Source organism: Capricornis sumatraensis, chromosome 3 (genome assembly GCF_032405125.1).
Source record: "Capricornis sumatraensis isolate serow.1 chromosome 3, serow.2, whole genome shotgun sequence".
NCBI lineage: Eukaryota > Metazoa > Chordata > Mammalia > Artiodactyla > Bovidae > Capricornis > Capricornis sumatraensis.
In genome coordinates, this window is record NC_091071.1 from 44,601,095 (window position 1) to 44,626,306 (window position 25,212).

General features: G+C 41.4%; 1 protein-coding gene across 1 annotated transcript in view; it reads right to left on the reverse strand.

The window, feature by feature from the left end:
* The window catches only part of OCA2 (OCA2 melanosomal transmembrane protein), a 283,390-nt gene that overhangs the window by 35,507 nt on the left and 222,671 nt on the right, over positions 1-25,212 (reverse strand). Inside the window, exons 19-20 of the mRNA XM_068968987.1 lie at positions 21,042-21,101; positions 20,268-20,372 (exon numbers count right to left, since the gene is read on the reverse strand). Coding sequence (XP_068825088.1) covers positions 20,268-20,372; positions 21,042-21,101 — 165 coding nt within the window. The remainder of the gene's footprint in view (positions 1-20,267; positions 20,373-21,041; positions 21,102-25,212) is intronic.

Consider the following 25,212-nt stretch of genomic DNA (forward strand, 5'->3'; position numbering starts at 1 on the left):
CCATGAATTGTAACACGCCATGCCTCCCTGTCCATCACCAGCTCCCAGAGTTCACCCAAACCCATGTCCATTGAGTCAGTGATGCCATCCAGCAGTCTCATCCTCTGTCATCCCCTTCTCCTCCTGCCCCCAATCCCTCCCAGCATCAGAGTCTTTTCCAATGAGTCAATTCTTTGTATGAGGTGGCCAAAGTACTGGAGTTTCAGCTTCAGAATCATTCCTTCCAAAGAAATCCCAGGGTTGATCTCCTTCAGAATGGACTGGTTGGATGTCCTTGCAGTCCAAGAGACTCTCAAGAGTCTTCTCCAACATCACAGTTCAAAAGCATCAATTCTTCGGTGCTCAGCTTTCTTCACAGTCCAACTCTCACAACTATACATGACCACAGGAAAAACCATAGCCTTGACTAGATGGACATTTGTTGGCAAAGTGATGTTTCTGCTTTTGAATATGCTATCTATGTTGGTCATAACTTTCCTTCTAAGGAATAAGCGTCTTTTAATATCATGGCTGAAATCACCATCTGCAGTGATTTTGGAGCCCAGAAAAATAAAGTCTGACACTGTTTTCACTGTTTCCCCATCTATTTCCCATGAAGTGATGGTACCAGATGCCATGATCTTCGTTTTCTGAATGTTGAGCTTTAAGCCAACTGTTTCACTCTCCTCTTTCACTTTCATCAAGAGGCTTTTTAGTTCCTCTTCACTTTATGCCATAAGGGTGGTGTCATGTGCGTATCAATCTTGATTCCACCTTGTGCTTCTTCCAGCCCAGCGTTTCTCATAATGTACTCTACATAGAAGTTAAATAAGCAGGGTGACAATATATAGCCTTGACATACTCCTTTTCCTATTTGGAACCAGTGTGTTGTTCCATGTCCAGTTCTAACTGTTGCTTCTTGACCTGCATATAGGTTTCTCAAGAGACAGGTCAGGTGGTCTGGTATTTGCATCTCTTTCAGAATTTTCCACACTTTATTGTGATCCACACAGTCAAAGCTTTTGGCATAGTTAATAAAGCAGAAATAGATGTTTTTCTGGAACTCTCTTGCTTTTTCAATGATCCAGCAGATGTTGGCAATTTGATCTCTGGTTCCTCTGCCTTTTCTAAAACCAACTTGAACATCTGGAAGTTCACAGTTCACGTATTCCTGAAGACTGGCTTGGAGAATTTTGAGCATTACTTTACTAGCATGTGAGATGAGTGCAATTGTGGGGTAGTTTGACCGTTCTTTGGCATTGCCTTTCTTTGGGATTGGAATGAAAACTGACTTTTTCCAGTCCTGTGGCCACTGCTGAGTTTTCCAAATGTGCTGGCATATTGAGTGCAGCACTTTCACAGCATCATCTTTCAGGATTTGAAATAGCTCAACTGGAATTCCATCACTTCCACTAGCTTTGCTCGTAGTGATGCTTTCTAAGGCCCACTTGACTTCACGTTCCAGGATGTCTGGCTCTAGATGAGCCATGTCAGTAATAAATGATGTCCCAGTCACCAGTCATCAGCAATCACAGCCACCATGGATGGTGAGCTGATGAGCTCTAGGGGAACTTAGGAAAGAAAAGAATACCCACCATCTATAAATAGTAGCCTTCAAACTGCAACCACCCCCTGTGGTGAGCCCTAAGAAAACCTGGAGTCTAGTGAAGCCACAGGATACTAGCCCCAGATAGGTGAGGTGCACAACAAAGAATTTATTTCAGTGAACCGACACTCGTATCTTCTCATACATAGAAAAGTGCTAAATTCCTTAACTTGAGATATATGGTTTCCTTTCATTGACAATAATCTTTAGATGTTCAAACTACCTGCCCTTTGTTGCAAAACTTCTATGTAACCTAGCTGTTCCCCTAGCTTCCTTGGAGAAATTCTCTCAGTGTTACTTAAGATGCTGTCTCCCAGGCTTGGAGTCCTAAAAATTTTCACTGAATAAGCATAACTATCAACTTTTAGGCTGTGAATATTTTTTTAGTCCACATGTTTTATTCAGTGTATATTCATAGGATTTCAAACCCAGGAGGTAGTATCTCAAATAAACCTGTGAAAACTGCTCCAAAGAGGTTAGGAGGAGTCAAAGGACAAGTAATCTAAAGGTAAAAAAAAATCATTGTTAAGTAAAGAAAACCAGACATGAATTTAAGTCTTTCATATATAGGAAGACACAGAGTCTTGACTCATTGAAATCATTCTTTTGATAGGCATTTCAGCTATCTGGAGCCAGTATCCTGTGTTTTCACATCCTGAGTTGCCTCAGGGCTCTCAGTTCACTGTGGAGGGCTATAATCACTGATGATTGTCCCTTCTTAATGCCTTTTGTTAACTAATATGGCAGACAATATTTTGTTTCTCATGTTGATTGCAACTGTTGATTGAAATGCAGATACAACTATGTGCATTACAAATAGAAAAATTCCCACTGAAAAGACTTAGGAACAAAATCAGCACCATCCAAATCAGTTAGAGGACGAGATTTATCAATCCAAGAGAAATCAGGAAATAAAAGGGGAAAAAGAATCAGAAAGGAAAAAGTATAATATATGCAAAACCATAATAAAATGTTAGGTATGAACTCAAGTCTCTCCTTCAACAAATAAATTTAAACATGTTAAACTGATAAAGAGTAAAGGGACAAAGTAAGTAATTAAATTGTTAATCCGATTAAGGGACTGTAAGTAAAGAAAAAGTATGAAAGAGCCTTGTAAGTTAAAGCATACAAGAAAGCAGTTTTGCTTAATGACAAAGCCATAAAACCAAGCAGGCTTGCTAATAAAACCATGCAACAGAAGCATGGAACATGCTCCCCAAAAATAAAACAGTGGTGGCATGAGACCCACATCCTTCCCAGTAAGCTCAGTAAGTTAGTGATATCAAGGACATGTTCCTTTGCACACACTAAAGACAAAAATGTAAGGAAAAGTTTACAGTATACTAAAACTTGAAATAGTTTACCATTTTTAGTGTATATTACTGCCTTTTTGCTCATTTCCACTGTGCCATGTCAGTCCTGGTTGGACCATCTGCATGCAAAGTCACGTCAGTCATGTCTGACTCTTTGGACACTATGGACTATAGCCTACCAGGCTTCTCTGTCTGAGGGATTCTCCAGACAAGAATACTGGAGTGGGTTCCCATTTCCTCCTCCTGTGGCTTGATCAAGTAGGGACAAGAAAACACCCCTGCCCAACCTGGAAGAAGAGTTGATGATGGAAGCTTCAAGTCTACTCAAGAATGAGGAAAAAAGATGATCTTTTCCCCTTTCCCATTTTTCCTTTGATCATAAAACTGCAGCCCACTAAGTTCTCCGGCACAGCATCCTCTTTCCCACCCACCCACTTGTAAGCCTCACAAGCACCCTATTCTAATAAGTCACTTCTTATCTATCATTTTGCCTCTCACTGAATTTTTTCTGTGCTGAGACATAAAGAAGATCCTCAGAGTCCCTGAAACACCATCTGTTCTCTTAACAAGTAGAGATAGATGACATGCATGAATTTTAAAAATTTTAAAAATTCATTTGTTTCTTGTTTTTAAAAATACAACTAAATGGCAGTCCTAAGATGGCAGAGGAATAAGATGGGGAGACCATTTTCTCCCCTACAAATTCTTCAAAAGAGCATTTGAACGCTGAGTAAATTCCACAAAACAACTTCTGAATACTGGCAGAGGACATCAGGCACCCAGAGAAGCAGCCCATTGTCTTTGAAAGGAGGTAGGAAAAAATAGAAAAGACAAAAAGACAGAGAAAAGAGGTAGGGATGGAGCTCTGTCCCAGGAAGGAGCTCTGTCCCGGGAAGGGAGTCTTAAAAAAGAGAGAAGTTTCCAAACACCAGGAAACACTCTCACTGCTGAGTCTGTGGCAAGCCTTGGAAGCACAGAGGGCAACATAACAGGGAGGAAAAATAAATAAATAATTAAAATGCACAGATTACGTGCCCAACAGTAACTCCCCCAGTGGAGAAGCAGTGCAGGCACCTGCATCCACCACTAGCAAGCAGGGGCTGGGCAGGGAAGCATGGGCTGCACTGCTTAGAGTAAGGACCGGGCCTGAATGTCTCGAGGGCAATCTGAGGGAACTAACTTGGGCTAGCAAACCAGACTGTGGGATAGCTATCATACAAAGAGCCCTAACCTAAGACACCACCAGACCTGCTCACAGAACAAAGGACTGAGCAGAGCTAGCTGGCTGCAGACCACCCCCTTCTGGTGACAGGCAGCCAGAGCTGGAAAGGGGTAATCGCAGCCCCAGAGAGACAATATCTACCAAACTGCAAGCAGGCTTCATTGCTAAGACTTCTTGGAATTCTGGACAGTCAACATCCACCTGAGAAGGTGCACCGGTTGTACACCTAGAAAACCAAGCAGCAACGATGGGGGAGGCAATAAGTCACAGTGACCACGATCACCAAGCACCTGGTCACCTGAGCTGCTCGGACCTGGGAAGGGCACAAAACGCAGGCCCAACCGAGTCTGTGCCTCTGAGGACTACCCAGGTGCCTGAACCTGAGTGGCTTAGACCTGGGAAGTGCACACAACCCAGGGCTGGCCTCAGACAGTTCCTGGCAGAGCAAACTAGAGCCTAAGCAGTGTAGACAGAGAAAGCACACAAGCCATGAGAAGGGGCAAACCCAATGTGGCCGAGTCACTGTGAGCACATGCCAGTGCTGTCTGTTGGCAGCGTCCCTCCCTCCCCACAGCACGATTGAACAAGTGAGCCTTAAAAAGTGTCCACCACTGCCCCCTTGTGTCAGGGAGGAAATTAGACACTGAAGAGATCAGCAAACAGAAGAAGCTAAAACAGAGGGAGCCTCCTTGGATGTGACAGGTGCAATAGATTAAAACCCTGTAGTTAGTACCAAATACATAGGAAGGGGCCTATAGATCTTGAGAAATATAAGCCAGATCAAGGAACTATTCGAAAATGAACTGACCCCACATTGCCCAAAACACCAGAGAAGGTCCTAGATATATTTTTACTATTTTTACTATCATTGTTTATTTCTTTTAATTTTAAGTCCTCTATTACTTCTTTAATTTTCATTTTTATAACCTACTGCTGCTAAGTCACTTCAGTCATGTCCAACTCTGTGCGACCCCATAGACGGCAGCCCACCAGGCTCTGCTGTCCCTGGGATTCTCCAGGCAAGAACACTGGAGTGGGTTGCCATTTCCTTCTCCAATGCATGAAAATGAAAAGGGAAAATGAAGTCGCTCAGTCGTGTCTGACTCTTCCCGACCCCATGGACTGAAGCCTGCCAGGCTCCTCCATCCATGGGATTTTCCAGGCAAGAGTACTGGAATGGGTTGCCATTGCCTTCTCCATTTATAACCTACTATTACTTTGAAAAAAAAAAAGAGAGAGAGAGAGACCCTATTTTTAAAGAAAAAACACTTCATATATATATATATATTTTATAATTTTCGTGACTTTTTTTCTTTAATATTGTATTTTTGAAAATCCAACCTCTACTCTAGATTTTTAATCTTTGCTTTTTGGTATTTGTTATCAATTTTGTACCTTTAAAAACCCAATCTTCAGTACCCATTTTTACTTGGGAGCGAGATTACTGGCTTGACTGCTGTCTCTCCCATTGGACTCTCCTTTTTCTCCACCAGGTCACCTCAATCTCTTCCCTTCCCCTTCTCTTCTCTACCTAAATCTGTGAATCTCTCTGTGTGTTCCAGACAGTGGGGAACACTTAGGGAACTGATTACTGGCTGGATCTGTCTCCTTTTAATTCCTCCCTTTTATCCTCCTGGCCACCTCTGTCTCCTTCCTCCCTCTTCTCTTCTCTGTGTAACTCCGTGAACATCCTGAGTGGTCCAGGCTGTGGAGCACACATAAGGAAGTGATTACTGGCTAGCTTGCTCCCTCCTCTTTTGATTCCACCTCATCACATCTGAGTCACCTCTATCTCCCTCCTCCCTCTTCTCTTCTCCATGTAACTCTGAACCTCTCTGGGTATTCCTCACTGTGGAGAAAATTTTCATCTTTAACCTAGATATTTTATCATCAGTGCTGTATAGATGGAGAACTCTTGAAGCTACTGTCAAAATAAGACTGAAAACCAGAAGCAGGAGGCTTATGTGCAAATCCTGAGAACATCAGAGAACTCCAGGGAACATTAATCAACAGGAGCTCATCAAACGCCTCCATACCAACACTGAAACCATGCACCACCCAAGGGCCAACAAGTTCCAGAGCAAGACATACCACGCAAATTCTCCAGCAACACAGGAACACAGCACTGAGCTTCAATATACAGGCTGCCCAAAGTCACTCCAAACCCATTGACAACTCATAACACGTTACTGTACACTTCATTCCACTTCAGAGAGAAGAAATCCAGCTCCACTCACCAGAACATCGACACAAGCTTCCCTAACCAGGAAACCTTGACAAGTCACCCATACAACCCCACCCACAGTGAGGAAACTCCACAATAAAGAGAACCCCACAAACTGCCAGAATACACAATGGCCACCCCAAACACAGCAATATAAACAAGATGAAGAGACAGAGGAATACCCAGCAGGTAAAGAAACTGTATAAATGCCCACAAAACCAAACAAAAGAGGAAGAGATAGGGAATCTACCTGATAAAGAATTCCAAATAATGATAGCAAAAATGATCCAAAATCTTGAAAACAGAATGGAATCACAGATAAAGAGCTTGGAGACAAGGATTGAGAAGATGCAAGAAAGGTTTAACAAGGACCTAGAAGAAATTTTAAAAGTCAATATACAATGAATAATGCAATAAATGAGATCAAAAACACTCTGGAGAGAACAAATAATAAAGGAAGCAGAAGATAGGATTAGTGAGGTAGAAGATAGAATGGTAGAAATGAATCCGAGGGGAAAAAAGAAAAACGAATTAAAAGAAATGAGGACAATATCAGAGACCTCTGGGACAATGGTAAACACCCCAACATTAGAATCATAGCAGTCCCAGAACAAGAAGACAAAAGAAAAATAAAAAAGACCATGAGAAAATACTTGAGGAGATAATAGTTGAAAATTTTCCTAAAATGGGGAAGGAAATAATCACCCAAATCCAAGAAACCCAGAGAGTCCTAAACAGGATAAACCCAAGGCAAAACACCCCAAGACACATATTAATCAAATTGACAAAGATAAAACATAAAGAACAAATATTAAAAGCAGGAGGGGAAAAACAAATAACACTCAAGGGGATTCCCATAAGGATAACAGCTGATCTTTCAATAGAAACTCTTCAGGCCAGGAAGTAATGGCAGGACATACTTAAAGTGATGAAAGAAAATAACCTACAGCCCAGATTAGTGTACCCAGCAAGGATCTCATTCAAATATGAAGGAGAAATCAAAAGCTTTACAGACAAGCAAAAGCTGAGAGAATTCAGCACCATGAAACCAGCACTACAACAAATGCTAAAGGATATTCTCTAGACAGGAAACAAAAAGGGTGCATAAACTTGAACCCAAAACAATAAAGTAAATGGCAGTAGAATCATACTTATCAATAATTACCTTAAATGTAAATGGGTTGAATGCCCGAACCAAAAGACAAAGACTGGATGAATGGATACAGAAACAAGACCCCTATATATGTTGTCTACAAGAGACCCACCTAAAAACAAGGGATACATACAGACTGAAAGTGAAGGGCTGGAAAAAGATATTCCACGCAAATAGTGACCTAAAGAATGCAGAAGTAGCAATACTCGTATCAGATAAAATAGACTTTAAAACAAAGGCTGTGAAAAGAGACATAGAAGGACACTACATAATGATCAAAGGACCAATCCAAGAAGAAGGTATAACAATTATAATTATATATGCACCCAACATAGGAGCACCGCAATATGTAAGAATAATGCTAGCAACTATGAAAGGGGAAATTAACAAGGACACAATAATAGTGGGAGATTTTAATACCCTACTCACACCTATGGATAGATCAACTAAACAGAAAATTAACAAAGAAACACAAACTTTAAATGATACAATAGACCAGTTAGACCTAATTGATATCTATAGGACATTTCACCCCAAAACAATGGATTTCACCTTTTTCTCAAGTGCACATGAAACCTTCTCTGAGATAGATCACATCCTGGGCCATAAATCTAGCCTTGGTAAATTCAAAAAAACTGCCATCATTCCAAGCATCTTTTCTGACCACAGTGCAGTAAGATTATATCTCAATTACAGGAGAAAAACTATTAGAAATGGAGGCTGAACAACATACTGCTGAATAACTAACAAATCACAGAAGAAATCAAAAAAGAAATTAAAATATGCATAGAAATGAATGATAATGAAAACACAACAACCCAAAACCTGTGGGACACTGTAAAAGCAGTGCTAAGGAGAAGGTTCATAGCAATACAGCCATAATTAAAGAAACAAGAAAATGAACATAGATGCAAAAATCCTTAACAAAATTCTGCCAAACAGAATCCAACAACACATTAAAAAGATCATACATCATGACCAAATGGGCTTTATCCCAGGGATGCAAGGATTCTTCAATATCCACACATCAATCAATGTAATACACCACATTAACAAATTGAAAAATAAAAGACATATGATTATTTCAATAGATGCAGAGAAAGCCTTTGACAAAATTCAACATCCATTTATGATAAAAAAAAAAAACTCTCCAGAAAGCAGGAATAGAAGGAAAATACCTCAACATAGTAAAAGCTATATATGACAAACCTGCAGTAAACATTATCCTCAATGGTGAAAATTGAAAGCATTTCCCTTAAAGTTAGTAACAAGACAAGGGTGCCCACTCTCACCACTACTATTCAACATAGTTTTGGAAGTTTTGGTCATAGTAATCAGAGAAGAAAAAGAAATAAAAGGAATCCAAACTGGAAAAGAAGTAAAACTTTCACTGTTTGCAGATGACATGATCCTCTACATAAAAAAAAAACCCTAAATACTCCACCAGAAAATTAATAGGGCTAAAAGGTCAGTTTTCATTTCAATCCCAAAGAAAGGCAATGCCAAAGAATGCTCAAACTACCGCACAATTGCACTCATCTCACATGCTCGTAAAGTAATGCTCAAAATTCTCCAAGACAGTCTTCAGGAATACATGAACTGTGAACTTCCTGATGTTCAAACTGGTTTTAGAAAAGGCAGAGGAACCAGAGATCAAATTGCCAACATCCGCTGGATCATCAAAAAAGCAAGAGAATTCCAGAAAAACATCTATTTCTGCTTTATTGACTATGCCAAAGCCTTTGACTGTGTGGATCACAATAAACTGTGGAAAATTCTGAAAGAGATGGGAATACCAGACCACCTGACCTGCCTCTTGAGAAACCTATATGCAGGTCAGGAAACAACAGTTAGAACTGGACATGGAACAACAGACTGGTTCCAAATAAGAAAAGGAGTACGTCGAGGCTGTATGTCACCCTGCTTATTTAACTTCTATGCAGAGTACATCATGAGAAACGCTGGACTGGAAGAAACACAAGCTGGAATCAAGATTGCTGGAAGAAATATCAATAACTTCAGATATGCAGATGACACCACCCTTATGGCAGAAAGTGAAGAGGAACTAAAAAGCTTCCTGATGAAAGTGAAAGAGGAGAGTGAAAAAGTTGACTTAAAGCTCAACATTCAGAAAACGAAGATCATGGCATCTGGTCCCATCACTTCATGGGAAATAGATGGGCAAACAGTGGAAACAGTGTCAGACTTTATTTTTGGGGGGCTCCAAAATCACTGCAGATGGTGATTGCAGCCATGAAAAGGATTTGAGATAGTTCAACTGGAATTCCATCACCTCCACTAGCTTCATTCATAGTGAAATTAAAAGACGCTTACTCCTTGGAAGTTATGACCAAACTAGATAGCATATTCAAAAGCAGAGATATTACTTTGCTGACTAAGGTCCGTCTAGTCAAGGCTATGGTTTTTCCAGTGGTCACGTATGGATGTGAGAGTTGGACTGTGAAGAAGGCTGAGTGCCAAAGAATTGATGCTTTTGAACCGTGGTGTTGGAGAAGGTAGGCTGCAGTCCATGGGGTCGCAAAGAGTCACACACGACTGAGCGACTTCCCTTTCACTTTCATGCATTGGAGAAGGAAATGGCAACCCACTGCAGTGTTCTTGCCTCGATAATCCCAGGGACGGCGGAGCCTGGTGAGCTGCCGTCTATGGGGTCGCAAAGAGTCGAACACGACTGAAGCAACTTAGCAGCTTAGCAGCAGTTGGAGAAGACTCCTGAGAGTCCCTTGGACTGCAAGGAGATCCAACCAGTCCATTCTGAAGGAGATCAGACCTGGGATTTCTTCGGAAGGAATGATGCTAAAGTTGAAACTCCAATACTTTGGCCAACTCATGCAAAGAGTTGACTCATTGGAAAGACTTTGATGCTGGGAGGGATTGGGGGCAGGAGGAGAAGGGGACGACAGAGGATGAGATGGCTGGATGGCATCACTGACTCGATGGATGTGAGTCTGAGTGAACTCCGGGAGTTGGTGATGGACAGGGAGGCCTGGCGTGCTGCGATTCATGGGGTCTCAAAGAGTCGGACATGACTGAGCGACTGAACTGAACTGAATCAATGAATATAGTAAAGCTGCAGGATATAAAATCAACACACAGAAATCCCTTGCATTCCTATGAACTGATAATTATAAAATAGAAAGAGAAATTACGGAAACAATTTCATTCACCATTGCAACAAAAATAATAAAATACTTAGCAATATATCTACCTAAAGAAACTAAAGACCTATATATAGAAAACTATAAAACTGGTGACAGAAATCAAAGAGGACACTAATAGATGGAGAAATAGACCATGTTCATGGATCAGAAGAATTAATATAGTGAAAATGAGTATACTACCCAAAGCAATTTATAGATTCAATGCAATCCCTATCAAGCTACCAATGGTATTTTTCACAGTGCTAGAACAAATAATTTCACAATTTGTATGGAAATACAAAAAGAAAACTCGAATAGCCAAAGCACTCTTGAGAAAGAATAGAACTGGAGGGATCAACCTGCCTGATTTCAGGCTCTACTACAAAGCTACATTCATAAAGACAGCATGGTACTGGCACAAAGACAGAAATATAGATCAATGGAACAAAATAAAAAGTTCAGAGATAAATCCACGCACCCATGGACACCTTATCTTTGACAAAGGAGGCAAGAATATACAATGGAGAAAGGACAATCTCTTTAACAACTGGTGCTGGGAAAACGGGTCAACCACTTGTAAAAGAATGAAACTAGAACACTTTCTAACACCATACACAAAAGTACACTCAGAATGGATTAAAGACCTAAACGTAAGACCAGAAACTATAAAACTCCTAGAGGAGAACATAGGCAAAACACTCTCCGACATACAGCACAGCAGGATCCTCTACGACCCACCTCCCAGAATACTGGAAATAAAAGCAAAAATAAACAAATTGGACCTAATTAAACTTAAAAGCTTCTGCACAACAAAGAAAACTATAAGCAAGGTGAAAAGACAGCCTTCTGAATGACAGCAAATAATAGCAAATGAAGCAACTGACAAAGAATTAGTGTCAAAAATATACAAGCAACTCCTGCAGCTCAATTTCAGAAAAATAAGCGACCCAATCAAAAAATAGGCCAAAGAACTAAATAGACATTTCTCCAAAGAAGACATACAGATGGCTAACAAACACATGGAAAGATGCTCAACATCACTCATTATCAGAGAAATGCAAATCAAAACCACAAAGAGGTGCCATTTCACGCCAATCAAAATGGCTGCTATCCAAAAGTCTACAAGCAATAACTGCTGGAGAGGGTGTGGAGAAAAGGGAACCTCTTACACTGTTTGTGGGAATGCAAACTAATACAGTCACTATGGAGAACAGTGTGGAGATTCCTATAAAAACTGGAAATAGAACTGCCTTATGGCCCAGCAATCCCACTGCTGGGCATACACACCAAAGAAACCAGAATTGAAATAGACACATGTACCCCAATATTCACTGCAGCACTGTTTATAATACCCAGGGCATGGAAGAAACCTAGATGTCCATCAGCAGATGAATGGATAAGAAAGCCATGGTACATATACACAATGGAGTATTACTCAGCCATTAAAAAAATACATTTGAATCAGTTCTAATAAGGTGGATGAGACTGAAGCAGATTATACAGAGTGAAGTAAGCCAGAAAGAAAAACACCAATGCAGTATACTAATACATATATATGGAATTTAGAAAGATGGTAAGGATAACCCTGTATGCGAGACAGCAAAAGAGACACAGATGTATAGAACAGTCTTTTGGACTCTGTGGGAGAGGGCAAGGGTTAGATGATTTGGGAGAATGGCATTGAAACATGTATAATATCATATGTGAAATGAATCACCAGACCAGGCTCGATGCATAATACAGGATGCTTGGGGCTGGTGCACTGGGATGACCCAGAGGGATGGTATGGGGAGGGAGGTGGATAGCGGGTTCAGGATGGGGAACACGTGTACAACCATGGTGGATTCATGTTGGTGTATGGCAAAACCAATACAATATTGGTAAAGTAATTAGCCTCTAATTAAAATAAATAAATTTATATTTTTAAAAAATACAACTAAAATGAGATTTTGAAAATTATTTTTACTATATTCATAGATTAGCTCTATTAATTTTCTGGTGGAGTCTTTAGGGTTTTCTATGTAGAGGATCATGTCATCTGCAAACAGTGAGAGTTTTACTTCTTCTTTTCTAATTTGGATTCCTTTTATTTCTTTTTCTGCTCTGATTGCTGTGGCCAAAACTTCCAGAACTATGTTGAATAGTAGTGGTGGAAGTGGGCACCCTTGTCTTGTTCCTGACTTTAGGGGAAATGCTTTCAATTTTCACCATTGAGGATAATTTTGCTGTGGGTTTGTCATATATAGCTTTTATTATGTTGAGGTATGTAGCTGATTCATGTCAATGTATGGCAAAACCAATACAGTATTGTAAAGCAAAATAAAGTAAAAATAAAAATTTTTTATTATTTTTTTAAATGATTGAAAATAATAAGAAAAAGATAAACCAGGCAGAGGGTCAGAGCAGAGATGAAGAGAGACTCTACACAATGTGAAAAAAACGACCATTCAGAGGAGACATAGATAAGGAACCTCTAATTCCTAATCCAGTGGCATAGTACTCAGAGAAACTGTGCTGAACTGTAAGTGATCTGTCTATCAGAATTTACTGTTTAGAGAAGGGATAGTGAATCTAAAGGAGCCCTAACAACAATTGTCATGCTTGTGCATGTAGACGTGTAGAACTCTGCTCTCACACAGGGCAAACTAGTCACATGCTGGTTCAAAAGAACACTTCGGGGATATCTAAGTGTGAAATCCTACAGATCACATTCCTGACCATTCCCCAAATGAGAAAGAAGTGGAAAAAGACAGAGAAGTAAAAAAGAGGGAGGAAGGGACAGTTGTGTAAGACCTCAGTGTCCACCCAGCTCTCTGTGCCACATACTCCCCAGGCTCCTGCATTTAGGCAGAGCCACGGGATCACTTCCCACCCAGGGACTATGACAGGTCACATCTGATGCTACTTCCAGACTAAGGCAGAAACCCAAGTGGCCTTCCTCTGAGGCAGCCACCGCATGCTAAGAGATCTGTGGGATGCAGGAAGCTGTCTGCCAGCTGTTCATGAAGCTGCTGTTTTGTTCTGTCATAAGTTAGTTTCCATCCCACGTTGACTCACATAAACCATGATCTTTCCATTAATCCTTTCATAATAATATGCCTCAGATATACGAGCTTAGTTCCCTTGGGAGAGGAAAGGACAGAATAATACTGGGGTTGAGAGAAGGAATAGAGAATGTTATATTCATCTGTAATATTTTATTTCTTAAAAACAAAACAAACAAGAAAACTTGAAGCAAAGAGAATAAATTTTCCTCATTCTGGGTGGTAAGCATACAGATATTTGTTATACTATCCTCTATGATTCCTTTGATGTATTTTTTTTAGTTTAAATTTCAAGTAACTTTAGAGAAGAAAAAATATCAAAAGTGTCATATTTTTAGAAAGTAGAGGAATCTAAACTTTCAATGACAGGGACCATTTTGCTCAGTCCAAAAGAGGTTTTGGATCCTGATACCTGGAAGTCATCAGATGGTAGGGTGCATTGACTCTGAGCATCCTGGATTTGAGGAAGTACAGGTGAAGTTTTGCTGATGAAACCTTCCAGGCTGCTGCTGCAGGTTCAGATATACCCTATTTCAACTAAGAAAAGGATTCACACACAAATTTATCTGGCACCTCAGAAGCCCAGGACCCTGCTGCTTTACCCTTCCTGAGAGGTACTTCTGCCCCTGGCCCTCTGTGGGACCACAGTCATTGATAGCATTGATAGGACCAATACATTCAACAACATCCAGATGACTTCTCTATCTCAAGACTTCATGAACAAATAAAAACAATCAGGATTAACTCAGAATTACCAAGCCCAGACCACTGGAGAACAATAGCTTGGTAACTGGAGCATCAACCCAGCAGACACTGTGATTTCAAGCAATATGTGCTAATGCAGAGTCCCAGTCACCCTAAGGTCCTGTGAGAGAGGCGTAGCCCTCAAGGTCACAAGAACAAGAGAAAATACTCCTGTCTAGGATCCAGACATAAGAAGTGTTCACATATACCCAGCACACCTGTGACCCCCAGGTGCTGTGACAGAACCCCAGATCCTTTTTCACACTATTACACTGTCATGCCAGGGACTGACAATTCTGCCCTAAGTTGAATATTAGTGATGTCAGAAGACACAGCAGGAGCAGGGCACAACCGCCTTGTAAAAGGCCTGTAATATGGACCCTTGATCTCTGCTTGTGTCAAGATCACACAGAGAATTCAAAATCCTCTCCAGGCCATAGCATCAGAAGCCACCTTGAAAGTGAAAGTGAAAGCATCAGTCGCTTAGTCATGTCCAACTCATTGCAATCCTGTGGACTGCAGCCTGCCAGGCTCCTCTTTCCATGAGATTCTCCAGGCAAGAATCCTGGAGTGGGTTGCCATTTCCTTCTCCAAAAAGCCACCCTGGCCAGTTAAAATAGATTCTGCCTTTGTAGGAAAAAGATCAACACCTTCAACCAGCCTCTGTCTTTAATGTTTTCCAACTGTCTTTAATGTCTTCCAGTTTTCTTCCAATGTTCAGGTTGGGGCAAGTTGAGTGTGAGGGGAAGGAAGTTTTTCTAAGGCAGGGGCAGGGTTGGAGTGAGGGACCAACCTGCTCTTCCTTGAGCTGGTATAACTGGTTATGGTCTGAGTATAGATTAGAATACTCCACAAGATGGCAGAGAAGAAGAATGTGCACTCATCTCCTGCAAAAACTTCAAAATTACAACTCGCTGCTTAACAGCCATTGACAGGATAATGTTGGATCCCACCAAAAAAAGATACCCCATATCCAAGAGCAAAGGAGAAGTCCCAGCAAGGCAGTTCAGTTCAGTTCAGTTCAGTTCTGTCACTCAGTGGTGTCCGACTCTTTGCGACCCCATGAATCGCAGCACGCCAGGCCTCCCTGTCCATCACCAACTCCTGGAGTTCACTCAGACTCACATCCATCGAGTCCGTGATGCCATCCAGCCATCTCATCCTCTGTCGTCCCCTTCTCCTCCTGCCCCCAATCCCTCCCAGCATCAAAGTCTTTCCAATGAGTCAACTCTTCGCATGAGTTGGCCAAAGTATTGGAGTTTCAACTTTAGCATCATTCCTTCCAAAGAAATCCCAGGTCTGATCTCCTTCAGAATGGACTGGTTGGATCTCCTTGCAGTCCAAGGGACTCTCAAGAGTCTTCTCCAACGCCACAGTTCAAAAGCATCAATTCTTCGGTGCTCAGACAGTAGGAAGGGAGAAATCACATTTAGAATCAAACCTCATACCCACCAGAGATACTCAGACAAACAAAACGTGCTCACCAGGAGACCCCACAGAGACTGAGACAGACTTGGTTTTGAGTGTTTGAGTGTCACCTGTGGAGGTACAGGTCAGCAGTGGCCTGCCACAGGGGCAGGGGCTCTGGGTGCAGCAGAACTGGGTGTGACATAAGTCCTCTTGGAGGAGGTCACCATTAACCCCACCATCAGTTCAGTTCAGTTCAGTCACTCAGTCATGTCTGACTCTTTGCGACCCCATGAATCGCAGCACGCCAGGCCTCCCTGTCCATCACCAACTCCTGGAGTTCACTCAGATTCACATCCATCGAGTCAGTGATGCCATACAGCCATCTCATCCTCTGTCGTCCCCTTCTCCTCCTGCCCCCAATGCCTCCCAGCATCAAAGTCTTTTCCAATGAGTCAACTCTTCGCATGAGGTGGCCAAAGTACTGGAGTTTCAACTTTAGCATCATTCCTTTCAAAGAAATCCCAGGGCCGATCTCCTTCAGATAGAGCCACCAAAACTTACACAGGACTGGGAAAACAGACTCTTGGAGGGAAAACCTTGTACACAACAGGACCTGAGAGAAAGGAGCAGTGACCCTATAAGAGAGTGACCCAGTCTTGCCTGTGAGTGTCCAGAAGTCTCCAGCAGAGGTATGGGTCAGTGGTGGCCTGCTGCAAGGTCAGGGGCAGCAGTGTGCATGGGACCTTTTGAAGGAGGTCACCAATATCTCCATTACCTCCACAATAGTTTGGTCTCAGGTCAAACAACAGGGAGGAAACACAATTCCGCCCATCAACAGAAAATTGGATTAAAGATTTACTGAGCATGGCCCCACCCATCAGAACAAGACCCAGATTCCCCCACAGTCAGTCTCTCCCATCAGGAAGCTTCAATAAGCCTCTTATCCTTATCCCTCAGAGGGCAGACAGAATGAAAATCACAATCACAGAAAACTAATCAAACTGATTACATGGACTACAGCCTTGTCTAACTCAATGAAACTATGAGCCATGCCATGAAGGGTCACCCAAGACGGATGGGTCATGGTGGAGAGTTCTGCCAAATTTTGGTCCACTGGAGAAGGGAACGGCAAACCACTTCAGTATTCTTGCCTTGAAAACCCCATGAACAGTATGAAAAGGCAAAAAGATATGACTGAAAGAACTCCCCAGGTCAGTAGGTCCCCAATATGCTACCGGAGAAGAGTGAAGAAATAACTCCAGAAAGAATGAAAAGACAGAGCCAAAGCAAAAAGAACACCCAACTGTGGATGTGACTGGTGATGGAAGTAAAGTTCAATACTGTAAAGAACTATATTGCATAGGAACCTGGAATGTTAGGTCCATGAATCAAAGAAAATTGAAAGTGGTCAAACAGGAGATGGCAAGAGGGATCATTGACATTTTAGGAATCAGTGAGCTAAAATGGACTAGAATGGGCAAATTTAACTCAGATGACCATTATATCTACTACTGTGGGCAAGAATCCCTTAGAAGAAATGGACTAGCCTTCATAGTCAACAAAAGAGTCCAAAATGCAGTATTTGGGTGCAATGTCCAAAACAACAGAATGATCCCTGTTTGTTTCCAAGGCAAACCATTCAATATCACAGTAATCCAAGTCTATGCCCCAACCAGTATTGCTGAAGAAGTTGAAGTCGAACAGTTCTATAAAGACCTACAAGATATTCTACAACAAACACCAAAAAAAGATGTCCTTTTCATTATAGGGGACTGGAATGAAAAAGTAGGAAGTCAAGAGATACCTGAAGTAATAGGCAAATTTTGCCTGTTTCAAAGTGAAACAGGACAAAGGCTAGCAGAGTTTTGTCAAGAAGATTCACTGGTCACAAATTATACCCTTTTCCAAAAACACAAGAGAAGACTTTACACGTGGACATCACCAGGTGACCAATACCAAAATCAGACTGATTATGTTCTCTGCATCCAAAGATGGACAAGCTGTATTCAGTCAGCAAAAATAAGACTGGGAGATAACTGTGGCTCAGAATAGGAACCCTTTATTGCCAAATTCAGACATAAATTGAAGAAAGTAGGGAAAACCATTAGACCATTCAAGTGTGACCTAAATAAAATCCCTTACATTTATGCAGTGGAAGTGGTAAATAGAGTCAAGGGATTAGATCTGATAGAGTGCCTGAAGAACTATGGATGGAGGTTCATGACATTATACAGGAGGCAGTGATCAAGACCATCCCAAAGGAAAAGAAATGCAAAAAGGCCAAATGGTTGTCTGAGGAAGGCTTACAAATAGCTGTGAAAAGAAGAGAAGCAGAAAGCAAAGGAGAAAAAGAAAGATATACACATTAAAAGGCATAGTTCCAAAGAATAGCAAGGAGAGATAAAGCCTTCCACAGTGATCAATGCAAAGAAATAGAGGAAAACAATAGAATGGGAAAGACTAGAGACCTCTTCAAGAAAATTAGAGATACCAAGGGAACATTTCATGCAAAGATGGGCACAATACAGGACAGAAATGGCATGGACCTAACAGAAGCAAAAGATATTAAGACGAGGTGGCAAGAATACACAGAAGAACCAGACCAAAAAGACCAGATAACCACGATGGTGTGATCACTCACCTAGAGCCAGACATCTTGGAATGCAAAGTCAAGTGGGTCTTAGGAAGCATCACTATGAACAAAACTAGTGGAGGTGATGGAATTCCAGTTGAACTAGTTCAAATCCTAAAAGATGATGTTGTGGAAGTGCTGCATTCAATATGCCAGCAAATTTGGAAAACTCAGCAGTGGTCACAGGACTGGAAAAGGTCAATGTTCATTCTAATCCCAAAGAAAGACAATGCCAAAGAATGCTCAAACTACCACACAATTGCGCTGATTTCACATGCTAGCAAAGTAATACCCAAAATTCTCCAAGCCAGGCTTCAACAGTATATGAACTGTGAACTTCCACATGTTCAAGCTGGTTTTAGAAAAGGCAGAGGAACCAGAGACCAAATTGCCAACATCTGTTGGATCATAGAAAGAGCCAGAGAGTTCCAGAACAAACATCTACTTCTGCTTGAGTGACTAAACCAAAGCCTTCGTGTGGATCACAACAAACTGAAAATTCTTAAAGAGATGGGAATATCAGATCACCTTACCTGCCTCCTGAGAAACCTGTATGCAGATCAAGAAGCAACAGTTAGAACTGGACCTGGAACAGCAGACTGGTTCCAAATCAGGAAATTAGTAGGTCAAGGCTGTATATTGTCACACTTCTCATTTTACTCATATGCAGAGTACATCATGTGAAATTCCTGGCTGGCTGAAGTACAAGCTTGAATCAAAATTGCAGGGAGAAGCATCAATAACCTCAGATACACAGATGACATCACCATTATGGCAGAAAGTACAGACAAACTGTTGATGAAGGTGAAAGAGGAGAGTGAAAAAGCTGGCTTAAAACTCAACATTCTGAAAACTAAGATCATGGCATCTTGTCCCATCACTTCATGGAAAATAGTGAGAGTTTTTACTTTCTTGTGCTCCAAAATCACTGCAGATGGTGACTGCAGCCATGAAATTAAGACACTTGCTCCTTGAAGAAATTCTGTGACCAACCTAGACAGTATATTAAAAAGCAGAAATATTATTTACCAACGAAGGTCCATCTAGTCAAATTATGGCTTTTCCAGTAGTCATGTATGAATGTGAGAGTTGGACTATAAAGAAAGCTAAGTGCCAAAGAATTGATGCTTTTGAACTGTGGTGTTGGAGAAAAGACTGCTGAGAGTCCCTTGGACTGCAGGAGATCCAACCAGTCCATCCTAAAGGAAATCAGCCCTGAATAGTCATTGGAGGGACTGACACTGAAGCTAAAACTCCAATACTTTGGCCACCTGATGGGAAGAACTGACTCATTGGAAAAGACCCTTATGTTGGGAAAGATTAAGGGCAGGAGGAGAAGGAGATGACAGGGGATGAGATGGTTGGATAGCATCACCAACTTCATGGACAGGAGTTTGAGCAAGCTCCAAGAGTTGGTGATGGACAGGGACACCTAGAGTGCTTCCGTTCAGGGGGTTGCAAAGATTCAAACATGACTGAATGACTGAAATGAATTTTCTTTAAAGAAACAAAAAAGAAAGACTGTCTTTCCATGAGAGGTGGCAACTCCCAGTCAGATTGACCCTAAAACAATCAGCCATCCTGGAATTCACTACCCACAGCAGCTATAAGGCCTTAGCTCCCAGCTGCTGTTTGGGATTCATCACGTCTGTCCCCTAAACCTGTGAGCACAGCATAGGAATAGGGCTCACTCTCTGCTTCCTCTGAAAGGAAGGGTGAGCCCAGGTTATGTGCAAGTGGAATCTGGGCCCTCATCACATGGAAGATACTGTGACTCACCATAGTAGCAGTGAATGGGATGTTGTCAATCAGGGAGGATGTGATGCCTGAGACCCAGACCACCAGGATGATGGCAGCTGTAAGGCGCTGATCTTCTGGGACCATCTGAAAGCAGAAGATAAGAGTAGGGCTGTTTACCATAGTTTCACAGATCACACACACACACTGAGGATCTGATAGTAGGACATGGGGGACTCTGAAGGGACAACAGGGCTCCTGGCCCTTCCTCTTCCACACAGGAGACCAAAGGAGACTCTGGTGTACAAACAGCACTATCTGGACTTTTCCAACTCCTACCAGGAGCCTGGGGCAGAGTCTACAAGTAATTCAGAGTAGTAACTCCAAACCATGCTCAAACCAACTAACCCTTGTGTCAGTGTGGGGTGGGGTGGGGAGGGGTGCGGAAAGCAGAGTGTCCCTGTTCCTGATGACCTGATGGGACACCAGATGACACACTAGCCACATTGACCTCACTTCCTGGCAAAAACCTTGAGTTAAGACCTCTGTGCATCACTTACTGAGACTACTGTCTCAATTGTTCTCCTTCCTAGAAAGGTTTCAACTAAAGGCTAATAGAAAAATTGCGAGCATCTGTAATTATATATTCCTTGAAAAAAGTCTCTTTTCATCTCTAGCCTATATAGGCTAAAATAGTTCCCCTGTTGTACTTTTTACTTAATGAATGAGATCTAGTCTAACTGATATTTTTCTCTTTTTTGACAAAAATCAAAGGAATTGTGGCTGGAGCACATTATATTGCAGTATTTAATGTACCTTTATTAGCAAAGCAGTCTGTTCTCCAACATATTCTATTAAGTGTAGATGTGCCAATGCCTAGAAGAAATAAATGTATGATGAGAATCAGTTTAAAAGGAGAAGATATGCAAAGGTTTAAAAAGATATCTTTAAAATGAAAGTAAGTGAACATGGGCGCTCATTGCTTATAAAAGATCAAACGCACAGTCTAAATAAGTTACTCTCATGTGGATACTGAAGATTCTTCAAGATGAGAGCAGAGTAGCACTGGCAGGAACTTCTGCCAGTTCGCACTAATACAAACATTAATTTGTATTAATGTCCATGTTAAATTTAAATTTCGATAGAAGGCCATTTCTTTGTAAGATCACCGTGGGGAAGACCTTCAAGATGACAGAGTAGTAAGACATGAATATCACCTTACTTCCCACAAATATGTCAAAAACACATCTGCATGTGGAACACCTCTTACAGAACACCAACTGATAGCTGGCAGAAGACGTTGGACTTTCAACAAGGACAGCTTATCTCCACAAAACAGGTAGGGCAAAAGAAATAAGAAAAGAGACAAAGGAATCCAGATGGGACCTGTGCCTCTGGGAGGGAATTATGAAGGAGGAAAAGTTTCTGCACACTTGGAAACCCTCATGGGCAGGCACATAGGAGAGATTTGGAGCCTCAGAGATGAGCACAGCAACAGGTGTGCAGAGGAAAAGGGAGAGAACTCTGCACAGAGGTCAGTGCTGGCCAGTTCCCACTAGTTTGAGATGTTGGCATGCACACAGGGCAGGTGGAGGCTTGGTGCCAGGGCTCAGGTTTCAGAGGTCAGATCCCAGGGAGAGAACTGGGGTTGCCTGCCACGAAGACAGTCTGAGGGGGCTAGTACTACACAGCTTAAGGAGTCAAGGAAAAAGCCTGGGCCTGCCACAAAAGCAAGAGATCATTATCTCGGGGACCCTCAAACTTCACGAGGTCACAGATGACAGGACCACGCCTCCGCAAGTGCCAGAGGCAGTTATCTCTGACCCTAGAGGTGAGTGTTTCAGCCACTGCCATTGCCACTGAGCTGTGAGCAAGCACAGGTCACTGCCCACACTTTCCAGGGAGCCTGTGCAGCTTGGCACTGCCAAGGGACCCATGACCTGGAGCCAACTCCTCTGGGAGAATGCAGTTTGCCTCAGGCTGTAGCAACTTCCTACAGACCTCTGCCGCCACAGGCACTACCAACACTTCCCAGTTGTGTCTGCAGTTTCCCTCCCTCTCCCTGGCCTGACTGAGCAAGAGAGCCCTAATTGGCCTCAGCCACTGCTTTTGCCCCCTTTTGTCTGGACAGGGAAGAGACAATGGAGGGCGGCCTACAAACAGTAGGACAAACAAAACTGGGACAAAAGCAAAGCTGAGCACCAGGAGCTCTGTGACCAAACAAAATGAAGGGAATTTGCTCGTGCAGTGACAAGAGTAGTGGAGTAAATCCTTGCAATTGTCTTGGTAAACTCTGCACTTGTGGAATATCTCAATAGACAATGAGTGTTCCCATATTTGAAGCTGTGGAATTCAGGGGCAACTCTGGACTTTGGAAGCAAGTACAAGGTAGAATAAGGCCAAATCAGAATCTGAGCTGGCCCCACAGTGCCCACAGCAGGTCTAGAGACGTTCCTAGAAACATTGGAGGACATCCTGAGAAGGTAGATTGACTGGAGCTCATTGTGGGGACAAGGAAACTGACAGCTGAGGCCACAGGAAAACTGTCTTCTTACTACCACTATATCTCTCTCTATGTATACATTTAATGTTTTTCATTTTTGTTTTTTATTGTTGATTTTTAATTAATATTTTTTAATTTTTACTTTTTATTTATTTTTTCTTTTCTTGCACATTATTTTTAATAAATTAATTTTTCCACTATTTCTACTGTAATTTTTCATTAATTACATCTTTTTTGTTTTTATTTTTTCCTTTGTTTTACTTTGTTTTTAATCTTATTTTTAACTATATTTTATATTTCTCTATTTTTACTTTGGGCTTCCCTGGTGGCTCAGAGGTTAAAGCCTCTGCCTGCAATGCAGGAGGAAGATCCCCTGGAGAAGGAAATGGCAACTCACTCCAATATTCTTGCCTGGAGAATCCCATGGACAGAGGAGCCTGGTGGGCTACAGTCCACGGGGTCGCAAAGAGTCGGACATGAGTGAGCAACTTCACTTTCACTATTTTTACTTTACTTCCTTATTGTATTTTTCTTTTGTTTTCTTCTCTGTTTTTTTTTTCTTTTGCTTTATTGGTGTATATGTTTTATGCTTTATTTGCCTTTTTTTAAGTTTACTTTCCACATTTGATTTCATCTTGGTGCTGTGTTTTTGCTAATTTATCTTCCAGTGTTTTACATTTATGGGTTTCTTTATTGGTTCAATAGCTCTCTTCTTTTTTGTTTCCTTTATTTTCTTTGCTCTTCTTTTTGTGAGTTTGAGTGTGCATTTCTTTGTGTGTTCTTGTTTAGTTTTGCTTTTAGTCTATTTCTTGTGGTTCTGTCTACCTGTTATTTTCTTTTTTGATTGGTTTTTTTTTCTTTTTCTTTATCTTCTGTGCCAAGTAGTTCGTGGAGCCTTGGTGCTCCAGCAACGGATTGGACCTGAACTTTTGAGGTGAGAGACCCGAATCCAGGATGTTGGACCACAAGAGAACTCCTGACCCCATGGAATATTAACTAGAGAAAGTTCTTCCAGAGGCCTCATCCCAACAATAAGACCTGGCTACACCCAACAGCCAGAAAGATCCAGTGCTGGACACCTCATGCCAAACAACTAGAAAAAAGGAACACAACCCCACCCATTAGCAAACAGTATAGCCTGAAGCTATACTAGGCTCACAGACACCCCTTCCCCTACAGAAGAAAAAAAAAGAAAACCACTGGATGCACCACTGCCCATCAGAGGGACCGGATCCAGTTTCACCAATCAGAACATAGGCACCAGTTTCACCCACCAGGAATCTATTCAAGGTGCTGATCCAACCCCACCCACTGAGGGAAGACGTCACAAGCAAGAGAAACTACAATCCTACATCCTGTGGAAAGGAGACCCCAAACAGAGTAAGTTAAACAAAATGAGAAGATAGAGAACTTGCAGCAGATGAAGGAGCAAATTAAAAATCCAAAAGACCAAACAAATGAAGAGGAAATAGGCAGTCTACCTGAAAAACAATGCAGAGTAATGATAGTAAAAATGATCCAAAATCTCAGAATGGAGGCACAGATACATGGAATTGATGCATGGATTGAAAAGATCCAGGAAATGTTTAACAAGGACCTAGAAATAAGGAACAATCAGCAATGAACAATACAATAAGTGAAATAAAAAAAATATGCTAGAGAAAACTAATAGCAGAATAACTGAAGCAGAAGAATAGATAAGTGAGCTGGAAGATAGAATGGTAGAAATAACTGAAGCAGAGTAGAATAAAAACGAAAAAGAAAGGATGAGAAGAAATGACAACAGTCTCAGAAAGCACTGAACAACTTTAAGTGCACCAATATTTGAATTACAGGAGTCCCAGAGAAAGAAGAGAAAAATAAAGGGCATAAGAAAATACTTGAGGAGACGATAGTCAAGAACTTCTCTAACATGGGAAAGGAAATAGCCACCCAAGTGCAGTAATCCAAAAAGAGTCCCATACAGGCAAACTCAAAGAGAAACACACCAAGGCACATATAGCACAAACAAAAATTAAGCACAAACACACAAGAATATCAAAAGCAGCAAGGGAAAACCAACAACATACAAAGGAATTCCCATAAGGTTAACACCTGATCTTTCAGTGAAAATTTGTAGGCCAGAAGGAAGTGACAGGATATACTTAAAGTGATGAACGGAAAAAAAAAAACCAAACTACAACTTAGATTACACTACAAAGCAAGGATCTTGTTCAGATTCAATGGAGAAATCAAAAGCTGTACACATTAGCAAAAGTTAAGAAAATTCAGCACCACCAAACCAGCTTTACAACAATTGCTACAGGAACTTCTTTAGGCAGAGAACACAAGAGAAGAAAAAGACCTACAAAAGCAAACCCAAAACAATAAAATAAATGGTAACAAGATTGGACATATTAATAGTTACCTTAAATGTTAATGGATTAAATGCTCCAACAAAAAGATATAGACTGGCTGAATGGATGCAAAAAGCAAGATCTAGCT